Source organism: Electrophorus electricus, chromosome 18 (genome assembly GCF_013358815.1).
Source record: "Electrophorus electricus isolate fEleEle1 chromosome 18, fEleEle1.pri, whole genome shotgun sequence".
NCBI classification, from domain to species: domain Eukaryota; kingdom Metazoa; phylum Chordata; class Actinopteri; order Gymnotiformes; family Gymnotidae; genus Electrophorus; species Electrophorus electricus.
In genome coordinates this window covers 17,021,904-17,037,415 of record NC_049552.1, presented here as the reverse complement: position 1 = coordinate 17,037,415, position 15,512 = coordinate 17,021,904, and the positions used below count along the sequence as shown (strand labels likewise).

The 15,512-nt window shown below is 39.6% G+C and overlaps 2 protein-coding genes across 2 annotated transcripts in view; both read left to right on the top strand.

Annotated features, from left to right (window-relative positions):
• Nucleotides 1-910, top strand: part of atp6v0b (ATPase H+ transporting V0 subunit b) — a 6,929-nt gene extending 6,019 nt beyond the window's left edge. The window contains exon 8 of the mRNA XM_027021733.2: nt 475-910. Within this exon, the coding sequence (XP_026877534.1) occupies nt 475-501 (27 nt within the window). The 3' untranslated portion in view covers nt 502-910. The remainder of the gene's footprint in view (nt 1-474) is intronic.
• Nucleotides 911-6,465: 5,555 nt separating this feature from the next.
• Nucleotides 6,466-15,512, top strand: part of b4galt2 (UDP-Gal:betaGlcNAc beta 1,4- galactosyltransferase, polypeptide 2) — an 84,716-nt gene continuing 75,669 nt past the window's right edge. The window contains exon 1 of the mRNA XM_027021732.2: nt 6,466-6,921. The gene's annotated coding sequence lies outside the window, so the exon portion shown is untranslated. The remainder of the gene's footprint in view (nt 6,922-15,512) is intronic.

Here is a 15,512-nt window from a genome sequence, read left to right as displayed (position 1 = left end):
TCCTCCTATATGCAAAGGCAGTGTTAGACAGGTGTAGTAAGCATCCAGTGGTGTTGACCTATTAAATGCAGAGTCCAGTGCATGACCTCTCCTGAACTTTGTGCACTGCACTTTAAAATCCTTTTATTAGTTAATTTATTTTCTTTGCTCTTATTCACATTAAATGCAAGCCATCAGCATATGACTGCACTTTGGAAAATTTACGATCTTTTAAGATCATAGTTTCCTGATCAGAGGCTGTATATCGATCTGATATGCATAGTTAATGTTGATCAAACCATTCCATCAAGGTCGGTGCAGGTTATTAAACCGATGTAATTAAACCAGGTCCTTGTGTAAATGTGCTCTCTGTGGTGAATTCTTAGGACATGAACCAGAATTACAGGCTGAACTGTTCTGTTTTATGTAATGTTAATATTTTAAATATTGCATACTTGTATTCACATATACTTTTTTCTTGCTATGATTTCTTAGACATCAAAAGTAAAAATGGGTGAATAGAGAGCTCACCGTTTGCGAGGCGAAGACTCTGCAAAGAAGCAAGTGGCTCTGGTGGCTGACCTGGCTCAATCATGTAAATACTTTAGTAAATTATTTAATTGTATTTTTTTCCCCTGTGTGTCTGTTTTAACCATCGTTTGCTTTAGAGTGAGACATGTATACAACGTTCTTTAAGGAATGCATGTATATATCAAACTCAGAACTTTAAAACAACCCCCACCTCCAGCTGCAGATCTGAATGAAACTACAGAACCCCTCAGAGGACACAGAAATCATTAACAGCTGTGTCACGGTCCAGATACCACACCTGTCATAATAGAGTCTGAGAACTTAGTATTTTATTTATTTTCTTTTTTTCCTAAATATTTTATTTGAAATGTACAAATAAACATATAAATACAAAAGAGAATATGTGTGTGTGTGTGTGAGCGTGTGAGTGTGTGTGTGAATGAAAAACATCAATGTGAACCTGGCACACAGAGACTAGCCATTACTCCAGACTTTGGAGCTCCTTGAAAGGTTAGTTGGTACTTTGTGAAAGTTTTGAACTTCTGTAGGCCTGTATAGTTTGCTGTGAGTGCTGTTTTGTCAAACACAAAAATGAAACCTGCAACAAATGTGTTCCTGCATAGTAGTATGATGAAATTGTCTGAAGCATTCTTATTACACTGTATGCAAACATGTAAGAACTCAGCATCTGTTGTAATTATGGAAAGAACAAGTCAGGCCGTAGAGTGCTTGGCAATTTTGAATATTGTTCACTCTTTAGTCTTGTGTTCATCTGTAAAGTCATTAGTATACAAGGACTTGCCATCGTTACGTAAATGGTCATTAGTTGATCCAAATCTGTAACTTAGGATGGTCTCATCTCAGTTACTGTAACACCATTATTTATACCCAAATCCAATTGGTCTCAGTTGTTCTGATTTTACGTTGTCAGAGCATTCTGATTGGTTAAAAATTTGAGGACAGAATAATGTGTTGGGTGTGTGTGTTTGGGTGTTTATGTATATACATATAGCAGCATGTAAATGTTTATATTTGAGGCATGAGGTTTAGCATTCCACATTTCCTTCTCTATACGTGGTTAGTTTTTCTCGTTTGTTGAAGTAAGATTTGGTCTTGATCCCCAGGCTACTCTGAAAACAGCTCTAGACTGTGTATGATGTTCTCTAAAAGTTGCTGCTTGTGTCGCTGAGCTTTGTAGATAAGTGTGTTGGCAGATGTCTATGGTGTCCCCCACTACACAAGATCATCCTGTGGCCTTCAGATGATGTCAGTATTGGCTAAAAATTCATCTTGCACTCATTTTTCTTGAAAGTATTTGGTCCTCACCCCAACCCCAAGAAAGATCTATGCTACACCTGAGTTTCTTTCTGTCCTTCTTTTAAGCCCTAATGATGTGTCCACTTATTACAGTCATTGTACTTTCTAATGCCCCTTCTCCAATATTGTTTTGTGAATTCAATTTAAAATGTTCAAGTTATTGCAGCAGAATTTTTTTCATATGATTAGCCAACATCTGATGTTCACAAACTTCGATCTTATGGTGGAACTTGGCTGGTCCTTTAATTCCCTCCTTTTGTGTATATGCTTTTTTTTTTTTTTTTTTTTTTTTTTTTTTTTTTTTTTTTTTTTTTTTTTTTTTTTTTCTCTAAGCATTCCAGTTATTGAATCCGATGTAAAGCTCCATTGTGTGGCTCAGACCTGAAGGTTCTCAGCTGGTAAAATACCTTGTAGAGACCACAGGATGTGTGGTGGGACTGATTCCTAGAGCGCAATGAGGCCCTGGGTGCCTGTGGCTTTGACTTCAGCATTCTGATGGAAACCGTGATCTCTCGACCATGTCTCCAGTGATTGTGTTCAGTATGTCGATGTGATTCCATTGTTTGGATGTGTAAAAGTTGATATTTTTGACTTCATAACTGTCCTTGAACAAATAAAAAATAATAATAAAAAAAAAACCTCTCCAGTGAAGGCCATTCTTTATTCTGGTTAATTATGTTGGTCTGTATTTTCAGCTAAATGTAGGGAGTACATCAGAGCTACATGAACAATAAAATTGAACTGTACCATTACAACTAAACTAGTTCCTAGCTGTGTTTAGCCATCTAGCTGACATGCCCTCATCACGTGTTGCCTTTTCTCTCCCATGCTGACTGATGTTTTGTGTACAAACACTTTTGTTTTATTGAATCATCAAAGAATATAAACAATATTAGATGTGTTGATTTGTCTCTAATAAACTTTCGCACCAGCATAAACTGATCTGATTCAGGAATTGACTTTTTTTTCTTTCTTTTTTTTTTTTTTTTTACTGCTCCTGAAACACCCATTGAAACTCTCAGGGTGCTGTTGATGCCCAGCCACACTGACTTGCTGTACACCTGTTCTGTGGCTGGATCTACAGGCAACTGGTCCTTTATGTGGTCAGTTGTGTGTGCGTGTGTGTATAAAACTACATAAATGTATGTACATCTACCGTGTAGGTGTCTATAATTTCTCTATGTGAAAAATAAACATAACAGAAAGGAAAGTGTCCATTATCTTCACATTATCTTTCCAAACAGCTCTGATCTTTTCTGTGGTGGTGTTATTGCTGTGGTTATGAATATGTATTTTGGCACTATGAGTGTAATAAGAGGTATTACAAATTATTTAACACTTTTAGAATGGAACAGATGTTGGTTCTGTGTAATTACAGTACTTTGATATTCTTGTCCACATATATTTTAAAAACGGTATACTAGTATATAAAATAATCTGGGGAAAGAAATTGTACTAGCTCAAGTATTTAGTGCTTTTTTTTCATACAGCATCCACTAGATGGAGGCAGAGTGTAGAAACTGAAAATACAATCACGCAGCACATCCAGCTTTGAACAAATCTCCAGCTAAATTGTTTAGTCACACCCTGATTTCTACAGTGAATCAACAGTCATTCAGTTCTGCAAAAGATGACTTTAGCTGTAAAAAAAAAAAAAAAAAAGAAAATACAAAATATTACAGCATAAACACTGTAGGACTAAAAGTATGTCTTCCTGTGTCAGGTAATAGCAACCCGTGTCATATTTAAAGATGATATGGTCATTTATGACTACTGTAAATTACATTTTTATTTTGAGGTAACTTTAAGGTAATTCTCTGCATCAAAAATGAAATTCCACCAAATTTGATTTTTTTTTTTTACCCATTAATATATAGTTCATCATCTCAATATTGAGTATTTTCATGTAGGAGTGGGCAATATAGTAAATTTTGCAATAGATTCCATGTTTCAAAAAATCAAAAGGGAAGCTTCTGTATTGCAGGATAAAAAGCACGAGCTCAAAAATATAATAAAGGAAAAGAGAAAGAAGGAGCTGTTAAAAGAGTCTGGAAAGGCCTGTGTGGACGCCAAAGAGCTTTAATGTCACTCCAATTAGCATCAGATTATATACAACACTCATACTCAACACTCATGACCTCTCTGTTTATAAGGTGAGACTACAGTAGAAAGAGCTGTGTTTGTCTGCATGGTGCCAACACACAAACAGCCTGTGCTTATATAAAAAAAAGCCAAAGTAAGATATTTAGATGCAATACCAATGACAGCCAAACACAGATGTCAGCAAAGCAGGCAAGGAGCTGGCATAAAATATGTACCACAGAACAAGACAATTACTGTAGACACAGAAGAAAAAATGTTTCTTTGAGCCACATCTGTTTATATGGGTATTAAACATTGAATGCTTGCAGAAAATAAACCTTTCTTCTATAATGTTTTATAATGTTATTATAGGGAAAAAAGGTTTTTCACTCATGTATAAAATGACACTATATAGTGCTGAGCTTCAGTCATTAAGATTTGCAAACTAATTGTGATGTATAAAATATTGCATTTCAGTTCAGAAATACAAACAGCTCTATTTCCAAACCATCTCATGTTTGTTTTTGTATTTTATGGCACAGAATCCAGAGTTCACATCACCTCTATGTTTTCATCTGTTTTATCTAATTTCATCTGTCCATCTGCTCTTATATTATCAGTGTTCCCTGGGTGTGTCTACTTCATCACCATTCAGATTGCTGCAGTAACTCATCTTTAAACTGCTTTCAGTTTAACGTATCATTTGGCGTGTCTTCATACATCAACCTCTTCACACTTATATAGCACTTCCATTAGTCAATAACTTTTATTTAACCTCTACCTCATATGCTGTTAATTCAAGGAGAAGGGATGTTCATTTTTAGGTAACAGAGCACTCAAATGAAATGGCTGACATTGGATGGCTGTTAAAAAAATTGTGAATCAAACAGTAGTTATATTACAAATGAAATACAGTGTGATCAGTACATAATAGGGTAATGGCACAGTTTTCATTAGTTTCACACTATATTCCAGTAAATTGGATTTTATATCAAACAGTTGCTATGAGGCTGAATTGGAAATATGTGAGGGAGTGCATGTACAAATGAGGGAAATTAGGAAATACAGCACTTTTTACAAATAGTATTGGCAGACACAAGACCCCCAAAACTAGCAGTAAACTATCTGTGCTGAAGACCCAGTAGAGCTACACCGGTTATAACTGGCTTAAGCCAGTTATCTAAAGGATTTGCAATCATGTATCAAACATGAGATCTTTTAAGTTATGTAAACTTGTTTACTTACTTTGAATACCCTAAAATGGGAGCACTACACATAAGAAGAGGGCTAATTCCTATCTAGTTCCCCCATATGTTGCTTTTATCCCATTTCAGATGGTAGCGATGTGTCAGTATAGAAAACAGAGTGCTTTTGGACTTCCATGTCAACGTGCTACTGTTGTTCTCACAGCAGGACAATATTACAATCTACAAAAATAACAATCTCATAAAACAAACATAATGATATTCAGAACTTTCAAGTTGCTTTTAAGAAGGAAATAGCCATAGAATTAACCTCTTACCTTCAAGCTTTTGATTAAGTTTTTTTTTAATTTAAAGGCATATTATTCAGTAAACACTATGCATTATTCAGTAAAATTGAAAATAATTTGGAAGGAATGTAATTACAAGAGTTACTGGGTGATCTACAGATGTCTATATGTGACCTGCATCCATTCAAACTTCCTCACTGTAGTTTTAAATAGGCTAAGTAATAAAGTATCATAAACAGGAAAAGTAACCCTAGCTGTTCAGCTTTATTCTGGATAGACTTAAGACACATATCATACATTATTTAGAAGGGGGGCATTTTAAGTGAGCATATGTGGTGCGGGATGAAAAATAATATTAACTGGACATTAGTTGATCTGGTGTGGCAACTTTCAATGGCCTTTACTGAATATCCCTAACCCTAACCCTTAACCCTAACCCCTAACCCTAACCGCTAACCTAATCCTAACCCTTAACCCCTAACCTAACCCCTAACATAACCCTAACCCCTAACCTAATCCTAACCCTAACCCTCATGTGACCACATTAATATGGTGGTACAGTGAGTCTAAGAGGGAGAACAGAATTCTAGAGGGCTCTGAATGCGCTAAAGGTTCATTATTATTATTATTATCATCATCATCATCATCATCATCATCATCATCATCATTATTATTATTATTATTATTATATGTAAAGTAGTGAAAGCTATAAAAAATAGATTAATATAATTTTTAAAAAGCTACATTTGTATAAAGCTATATTACGCAGAGGACATGAGAGTAGACTAGAATTCTTAGGTTGTAATCATACATTTAGTTTTCCACTGTAACAGCGTTATTCGTGTGCTCAGGAATTTATCGCAGCCGTGGAAAATGACCTTAGCTACATTTATACACGACCTTGAAAGAAAGAAAGAAAGAAAGAAAGAAAGAAAGAAAGAAAGAAAGAAAGAAAGAAAGAAAGAAAGAAAGAAAGAAAAAGAAAGGAAAAGCACTTGAAGTTTAACGATAAGAAAAGCGCACGTGCTCTATACTCCCTCTTGTGGTCGAATAGTTAACGACGTTTGAGCCCTCCGAGTCTCCGTACTAGATGCTGAAGAAAAACCTGCTTCTGTGCTTTTATTTGTACTCCCATCCTCTCTGCAAAAGATAGATTGCGGGCAGAAGAAATTGCACGGCAAAGATTCTGACTTACTCTGGGAATATCAAATGCGCGGAAGTGTTTTTGAGCAAAATGGATGCATCAGAATTGTCTGTCGTTGGGCAAAACCCATGTTGCTCTACGAAAGATGAATTAAGATCCATGCTTATCAGAAGGAAATAACGGCACAGCTAGATCTTATCTTGTTACCGGGATATTATGCGTATTTGTTTTCCCAAAAATTACTTATATTTGGTCTGGATGAAACCGTTATTGTTGAATTGACACTTCCCAAAATAGGCAGCTGTAGTCCGCAGCTGAAGTGGGTAAACAAAAAATGCATCCTTAAAGAAGGTATCTTGCTTCCTTTGCTATTAAGGTAAGACATTCCCATTTTAGTGCTTACATTCGGGGTTATTTGTTCACACCAGTCACTCGTCTTGCTCTTGGTTTTCTTTAGATCTTTTAGAAGCTATATTTAGTGCCTGCCATCTTGATTTAGGCGTAGAGATTGCTATTCCATATCATAACAGACGAAAGACATATCAGCACATAGCTAGCTCAAACTCAAAATGTTGTACGGGGCGTGAAATAACGCTGCAGCTGTTCTCCGCTTGTTCACGCACGAGTGCCTGAATCTGCACGTTAGAAATGAATGAAAATGGCATCATGCAATATATTTGGGCATGCAGCTATTCTTTGTCACAACTGCAGTATCTTCAGTTAGCAACTGCAAGCCATGCGTGGCTTTGTGTTCCGATGGTGGGTTTGGAGGGCGCGCGTATGCCCGGGGTGATGCGACCCGCGCCGCCTGTCACGGGTTGCCGGAACGTTTACCTGCATCTGTGTTTACGGTGTTTCGTGTTCATTTAAGCAGAAAGTGGAGGTTCTTTACTCTGTGTAACTCCAGTTGCGCGTGCTAGCACCTTCTCCCTCTAGGTGGTAGATTTTTGACTTCGCAGAGGGTTCTTTCCAATCATTAAGCAGCATATCACATGCCAACACTCCACTGTTCTTAAGGTTTTAAAGGGGTTACATTGTGCGTTGTTCTCAGATTTTGTTCACCTATTTTATTTAGAAAATTGTCAGTGCTTTTTACATTTCAGCCTTCTCCAAGATTAATATAGCAGTACAAATAACCAATACGAAAATTATAATACAATTAACCAACATGACGTCCAGTTTTCCTCATAAACGTTTCACTTGTATTTAAAATAAACTGCAGTGGAACAAAAGTAATATTGGTCATTTAACTGACAGTATGAAATAGTCTGGCACTTTAAATGTCTTCAGAACAGTTCTGTGATGTCATTGTTCTGTCCTCCCAGTGTGAAGTTCTGAAGCTTCTCTTCATCTGTCTCGTAGATAAAATTATTTTTCATTCTCTTTCATTAAGTCATGGCTTCTCATGATAGTGGGGAGGACACATTAGGTGGTGTCAGGTTGCTTGGGTTGCTGTGATCGCGGTTCCCCTGAGAGGCCAGAGAAGTTGAAGGAGCTGGCATCCGAACCTGAACTCTGTTGTTCTTCAGAATCCTGCAAGCTCTCTGTTCTGTCTTTTTCTTTCTCTCTCTCTCCCTCTCTCTCTCTCCCTCCCTCTCTCCCCTCTTCCTACTGTAGCCTAAGTAAACTGAATGAATACTCTGTCTGCTTCTTTGTACACTCTCTCACTCATTCACTCAAACATCCACTCACTGTGCTGCCTTCATCTTTCAAATGGATGTCAGTGGATCCTCAAGAGGCTCTTGAGCAATCATCCATTAGTGAGTTCGGTTGCATGTGGTGAGTCCAGTACACACTTTGTCTAGCTAGTCCAGTGCTGGTCTCTGCGGCTCAGTGATGCCTCCAGTCTGCTGAAACACATGGCTTCCTATCATATTAAAAGAGTTTTGGGGGGATATTAAGTGTCACTGAGAAATTAATACAGCTAATATTACTCAAATTAAATTCGTTTTGTAGTCATATAATGTCCACGTCTGCAGCTTAATGGATAGATTTTGTATGAGACTTGAACACCGGATATGTGGTGGTGCAGATGTGATATATAAGGATATACCAATTAGGTGCTGGGACTTGTTGTCATGGGAACAGTAAGACCCTGAGGCATAAAGGTTGCTCCTGGTGGATGGCTGTATTTAGTACAGCAGTCTTGTCCGAAGTTGGGAGTAGCCGTCGTTCGTTGTAACGGCGTGAGTTGTGGTGTTGCTACTCACCAATCATGGCCTGATCTACACCATTCACAGCCTCATCTTCTTCCTGTAATTCCGCCATTGCGCGTGGACATTACGAGCTGTGTGGGATGTAGATGGGGGGGGGGTAGGGCTGACGTGTGGGGGGCGCGGGCGTAAAGCCGAGAACTACTCTGTTGCCGGAATCTTCCTCCATAGCATGATGGTGTGGACCGCAGTGTCTCCATGGTTAGGTGGACTGCAGAGTCTCCATGGTTAGGTGGACTGCAGTGTCTCCATGGTTAGGTGGACCGCAGTGTCTCCATGGTGAAGTGGACCGCAGTGTCTCCATGGTGAAGTGGACCACAGTGTCTCCATGGTGAAGTGAACCACAGTGTCTCCATGATGAGGTGGACTGCATTGTCCTGGAGCTGAAGCCTTGGCCTGCTGCTTGTCAACAGCAGAGAAGCAGAGACTGAAGTTCTGCTGTGAAGAAACAGGACATATCGCTGATTAGTCTCTGATATCTGAATATCACTGTGGGCAGCAGCCTGAGCTCTGCTGTGCTTCTGAGGATAGCCTAATCTCAAAATGATGACAAGATAGAGGTCAGACTGGAGAGGAACTCCCTGTACAGCCTAGGTCAGTCACTTCACAGTGAAATACACCTCACTAACATCTTGAAGCAATAGCTCTGCAAGATTCATCTATATTCATCCATATTCATCCATAAATGACAAATCAAGCCAACTGTTTTGAAACTGAAAGTATCCGACAGTATAGTGGGTGTCCTAAATAATCCTACAGTATAGTGGGGAGTTCTAAAGTATACTTTCAGAAACTGATACTAAATAAGAGATTGAGATGCAAGCAGGCACATGGTTGTGGTGATGTAGAGTCCTGACACAGCCTCTTTGAGCCTGGGCTTTGGGACCAGCGAAGAGCAGATGGCTTGATGTTCTGGTCGGCAGGGCAGACCCTTAACTGGGCGGACCCTGAGTTGGCGGACCCTGAGCTGGGCTAAGTGGAAGAGAATTGGCTGCTCTGCATGTGGTGCAGGTGCTTATGACAGTCTTGCCTGTGATTCATCAGATTTCTTCCCAGTTCTTAATGTGCCAAGCGTCGTCCTGGCATCAGCGCTGAGTTTGAAATGCCTTTTTTATTGTCATTCAGACTCCTTTTTAACGTGTTAAGGTGCTTAATGCAGTTGTATGTGTGTGTTTTCCCCATTTTACTAAGCAGAATGACAGCTTGAATAAAAACCACTGGATCAGGGCATGAAATGAATTATCTGCTGGTCCAGATGTGGCAGTTCTGGACCTCAGTTGCAAAGCTAAAAAAAGCACAATAAACAGCATTAGATATTAGATGCCAATAAACAATATTAGGGTGGAAGATACAAACATGCCAACAGCTTTGACTAGGTGGAGTTATCTTTGTTTCATGCGTTTTCCATCTCATTCATGGTTATGCTAGTAAGCTGCAGACTTGCCAGTGTGACCTAAATTACATGCTGTAGTTAGTGCTTCATTTTTCTTGTCTTGACATGATTCCAGTGAGATTTGGTTTTCTTCCCATGAAATTGACGTCGGGGTGTGTGTTCAGTGTATTGAATGCTAGCTATGTGTGCCTGTGTGGTCTCAAAGGCGGTGGTGAGTGGGTGGTGTGGGGGGGTGATACGGTAGGTTAGGAGGGTGGGGGGACTTGTTCTCTGGAGGTCAGCCATCTTAAGTCTGAAAAACTAATCTGAGATTGTGTGCAACACGTACAGATTATGGCATTAAGTGGTATCTGACTATCTTTTGCAATGGTTAAGTAGGTTTCAGAAAAATTGGATGGGAGTGTGCATGTGAATACAGTTTTGTGTGTGTGTGTGTGTGTGTGTGTGTGTGTGTGAGTCTGCGTTCATGCGTGTGTGCATGCAGTGGTGTGCATGCGTGTGTGTGTGTGTGTGTGTGTGTGTTTGGTGAGGTGGGGGTCCAGGGCCACAGGCTCTCCTCACCTGTTTCTGTGGCTGCTTCTCCGCCTGCTAGTCTCCCCGTGATATGACAAACTCAGGCATTGATCCACAGAAACCCTGCCACCCACCCACCGACTTCAGACTGGAAATACCACCACCTCAACTCTGACCAGCACAGCGTGGTAAAGAGCCAGCGACTTGACATGTCATTAAAATGCCTAAGGATTCAAGAGTAATTTGACAGTTGAGAACTAATTCAGTTATGATTAAAATCTCGATCAGAGCAATTAACTTAATTGTGCTGTGTCAGACTTGGGACAATCTGAGGAATATAAACATTCTGGAGGGAATTTCGGCTTTCAGCCACTTGATGCAGGTGTTTTGATTTTCTAGCTCATTTCTCCCTCTAAAGGCAACACAGACAGCACAGGGGTTTGTAAAGGAAGAAACTCTCTTAGTTAAATACCTCAGACTATGAGATGATGTTTTCTTTTGTTTGAGGCAGGAATGTAGTCTGCTTTCATGTTTTGTTTGTTTAATTCTCTTTATAAAGGAGTATTTGAGTAGAAGTGTAGTTATGCATGTATGTACATTTATATAACTGTCTTCAGGGGAATGCATGTTTTATTTATATATATATAAAAATGTAATAACCCCTCTGGAATGATCTGTAATTCTGCATGAATGCGAAATCAGTATAGTCTTAATAATAAACAAACACAAATAACATCATCTTTACCCAAGAACACACATTACATTTTACAGTACAATAGCATAGTTAGCAAATGGTTTAAACAGTCAGAGCCATTGTAGAAAACATTCTCTGAACCCTTATATTTAGTTTCAGGTGATGGACAGACACAGAGAGCACAGAGAGCAGGGTGCCTATCTGAGGTTATGGGTCTGATTCCCAGAGCACACACCAGTGCCGAAGTGATAAATATACGTCACTCTGGATAAGAATGTCTGACAAAAACTCACTTTGTGTAGAGACAAAAATGTTTAGTCATGCACAGAGGTTAGGAAGTGAGGAGGACTTCTGCTCAGGTTTGGGGGTTTGTCTTGCTTGAATGATCTGCTAGAATTTCTTCTGTTTAAGATCCCTGATGATGATCTAGAACAGGAGGAAATGACGACCTACTGTGTCGTGAGATTTAGATTATTATCTAGATTTAGATTATGCAGGAGTTCCTGAAGCCACTTGGACTTCACTGAATGTGGAATTGATTGTTTGCTAACTGTGTGTGTCTCCAGGCTTTCATGCACACTCACTCAGGACCCTCTTATTACCTCTACCATGCTTCAATTGGGATGAGAAATTATGTTGGGATGAGGTTTTGGTTTTGCAGTGTTCATACACCAAAAAGTAAATGTGTCTTTGAGTAGTACTGTGGAAGAGAGTATGCTCATTTGTAAACTGAGTGCCTGTCTGTGGAGTCAGGAAGGTCCAAGCCTTTTAAAATCCTTTTGCTGTTCTTTAATGTGCTCTGAGGTTCTCAGCAATCTCTTTAATCTGTTCTGGAGTCCTCAGTGATCTCTTTAATCTGTTCTGATGTCCTCAGCGATCTCTTTAATCTGTTCTGGAGTCCTCAGTGATCTCTTTAATCTGTTCTGATGTCCTCAGCGATCTCTTTAATCTGTTCTGGAGTCCTCAGCGATCTCTTTAATCTGTTCTGGAGTCCTCAGCGATCTCTTTAATCTGTTCTGGAGTCCTCAATGATCTCTTTAATCTGTTCTGAGGTCCACAGCGATCTCTTTAATCTGTTCTGGTGTCCTTAGCGATCTTTTTAATCTGTTCTGGGGTCCTCAGCGATCTCTTTAATCTGGATTATGCACCACAGGGTGCAAAAGAATCCTGTCATGAAATGTCAGTAACCAAAACTAGAAGACTGGAACACCTGCCTCCAATTATCCATTTAGTTTTTGTTTCCTGTTCACTGAGTTTGTCTGTCATAAAACCTTTGTAGTGTGTTGCTAAGTAATGTTTTGATTTGTTATCACGACTAAGATGAACAGCAGATGGTGGTTGAGGCCCCATTTGTCTATGGCTTGTCTGTACCATCTCTGATCATCTCTGGCTTGTCTGGATTTCTGCTGTAAGGCACACACACTGTATCCAGACTGCTAGTGGTGGCAGCAGGTCCAGCACTCCGCGCTGTGATAATTCCACCGAACTGGTAAAACACCACACACGTGACTTTTACTCATGCCACTTTTGCAGTTTTCCTTTTTTGGTGGCAATTATCTGTCTGTTTAAGTGTTGAGCTGCACATCACATGCCTCTCTCAATCTGATGTGGGTAATTTAAGAAAAATATCACAAATGCTGAAACAATAAGCCTCAAATCAAGCGGGATCTGAAACCTATCGGAGGGAAATCAAATCAACCAGTTTCATTAGTTTTGTTTCCTTTCCCTGCTGAACATATAATAGAGGAACTGGTACTGTAGGAGTCCCTCACAGAAGTGTATCTGCTTGTCTAAGGGGGTTATGTGATGCACTGCACCTCATGATGGGGACCAGGGGGAGGGGCTGGCATCAACATCTGAGCCTGATTGGATGTTTCATACAGCAGCTCTGGTCCTAATTTAATTCAGGGGCTGTGGGGTGTGTGTTTGGCCCCTGCAGTGACTTTCTGAGTCAAGCATGATAGATGGAATGGAGGAGGTGCTCAAAGTTGGAGTTGACGCAGAGAAGCCCACGAGCGTTTTTAGAGTGAGCTGACAAAAGCCTTTCTCATCTCTGTTGGACGAGCTCGGGCGTGGCAGCTCAGGGCTGGAGAGGGGCAGGGGTGGGCGGCAGTGCCCTCCCTAAGGGCTTCATGCTGAGGCTTGCCTGCACACTGATGGTCTGTGGTGTTAGGAGGTGTGGAGGCTTATGGTGACACTTCTCCACTCCTCTGTGTCTGGCTCCGGCCTGCTCACGTTCGCTATGCGTCCCTGTACGGCTGCTGTAGTTTCGGCTCACGGGAGCGTCGGGTTCTTCTGCCTGCTTATGGTGTGGTTTGGCTTTAAACCTGTTTCTTTGTGTCATGTTGTTCTCTATATACAGGTGGGGGAAGTCACAGCAGTGGTGTTGCTGTCAACAGGCGATCACTGACTGGCTCTTCAGTGAGTTTCGCCTGTTAAGGTCAAGATAGTTGAATTATTGCTAGGCTAATGCAGGAGCTCCATGATGCAGAGGAAAATGTCGTGCTGGGATTTGTCTGACCAGTGTTACATTTGCTGTTTAAGTTGTGATTGTTATAGTGGTTTAGCTCCAAGGGTGTGTTTATGGTCCTGAAAGCATCAAATGAGAATAATTACAAACCTTTTCATGTTCGTCCTCGAAAAGAATAGGATAAAATGATGCAGTCCCTTCTGCTATTTAAACAGACCACATCATTATAGAATGATTACAACTATTGTATTGTTGGTATTATACAACAATTATCATAAAACAATAAATATTTTGCAATATTTGCAATATTTTTTATTTTTATTATATTTACAAAAATAATAAAAGAATATTGTTAGAAGTTTTTATACCATTGTTGGTAAGATATAATACTAAAATTACATGTTTCTAAATCAAGATTTCACTATGACAATGATTAAACATTTTGCTACAGCGTGAGGTGCAGAAGGTCAACACCCAGTCCTTTCATTCAATTTTTTCATGTTCTAAATTGTACATTGTGCGAGTTGTGTTGTGGTATTCATTCATCCTGTGCTCTCGGCCATGGTAACGGCTCTGGGCGGGTAGAAGGAGATCCAGTGCACATGTTTACTTGTTACTGATACAGAAGCATTTAATGATGTTTTACAGGGTACGAAATTGACTTTTATCCTAAAGAACCTCACTGGTGATCTTCATTCCAGTTACAGCCAAATGTAGCATTTAATTTTATGCCACTTACAGATGCAATATAAAACATTGCATTAAAACATTTCATTTATGCCACTTTCATCAGAACACTGCTAAATGAATGCATGTGAATTGTTAATTTTCTCATAACATCTTGTTTGATTGAATTAATTCAATCCAGATAGATAAAAAAGATGAACTGTTTCTGTGTGTTTGTGAGAGAGCGAGAGGCAGAAATCATAATCCAGGAGGAGGCTGATTTGTTTCAGCTCCAGCCTGCTAACGGTTCTGTACATCTGGAGAATTGTCCTGCTGTGCCAGATGTTCTGCACACAGAGTGCCATCTACATTTCCATTAAGGTTGCACGATATATAATTTCAGCATTGTGCATGTGTGCATGCACAATAGTCACATTGCAGGACGTGCACTTTTTAAATTTAGTTTTATTTTTGCAATGATGTGCAATGTCACTTAAGGCAAATTAATTCAAACATGTCAGGCTACAAATTTCTTGCTGCTTGACAAAAAAGTAAAATTTGCACTGTTGTCATTTTCCACATCTACCAGAGGCAGATTATATCAGCCCAGTATTTATTTTACTCCAAACTTGGATACACAGAGTTTGTTGCTTGTTATGAGCAACATGCCATTTCTGCGTGCACAGTGATCCAGCATTTTTGATCGTGACGAATAAGAACTGAACAAATAAGAAATATCGGCGATTTAAACTAATAATACATGCTTGGGTGGAGGGGGGGTTGCTGTCCAAACCAGAAAAGTCTTTCGGACTTTGCCGGTGTTTCACCAAATGAGAAATAAGTCTCACTTCCACTTTATTAACGAGGAGCTGAAAAGTCGCTGTTCACAAACGGCATTTCCCCGGAGGATCATGCAAATGAGAATGTTGTATTTAAGTTGTATTTTTGTAACCAGGCGGGTGTATAGCTGCTCTTTTATTTGTATTTTATTTGTTTGAATAATGTTTACTACTTTAAA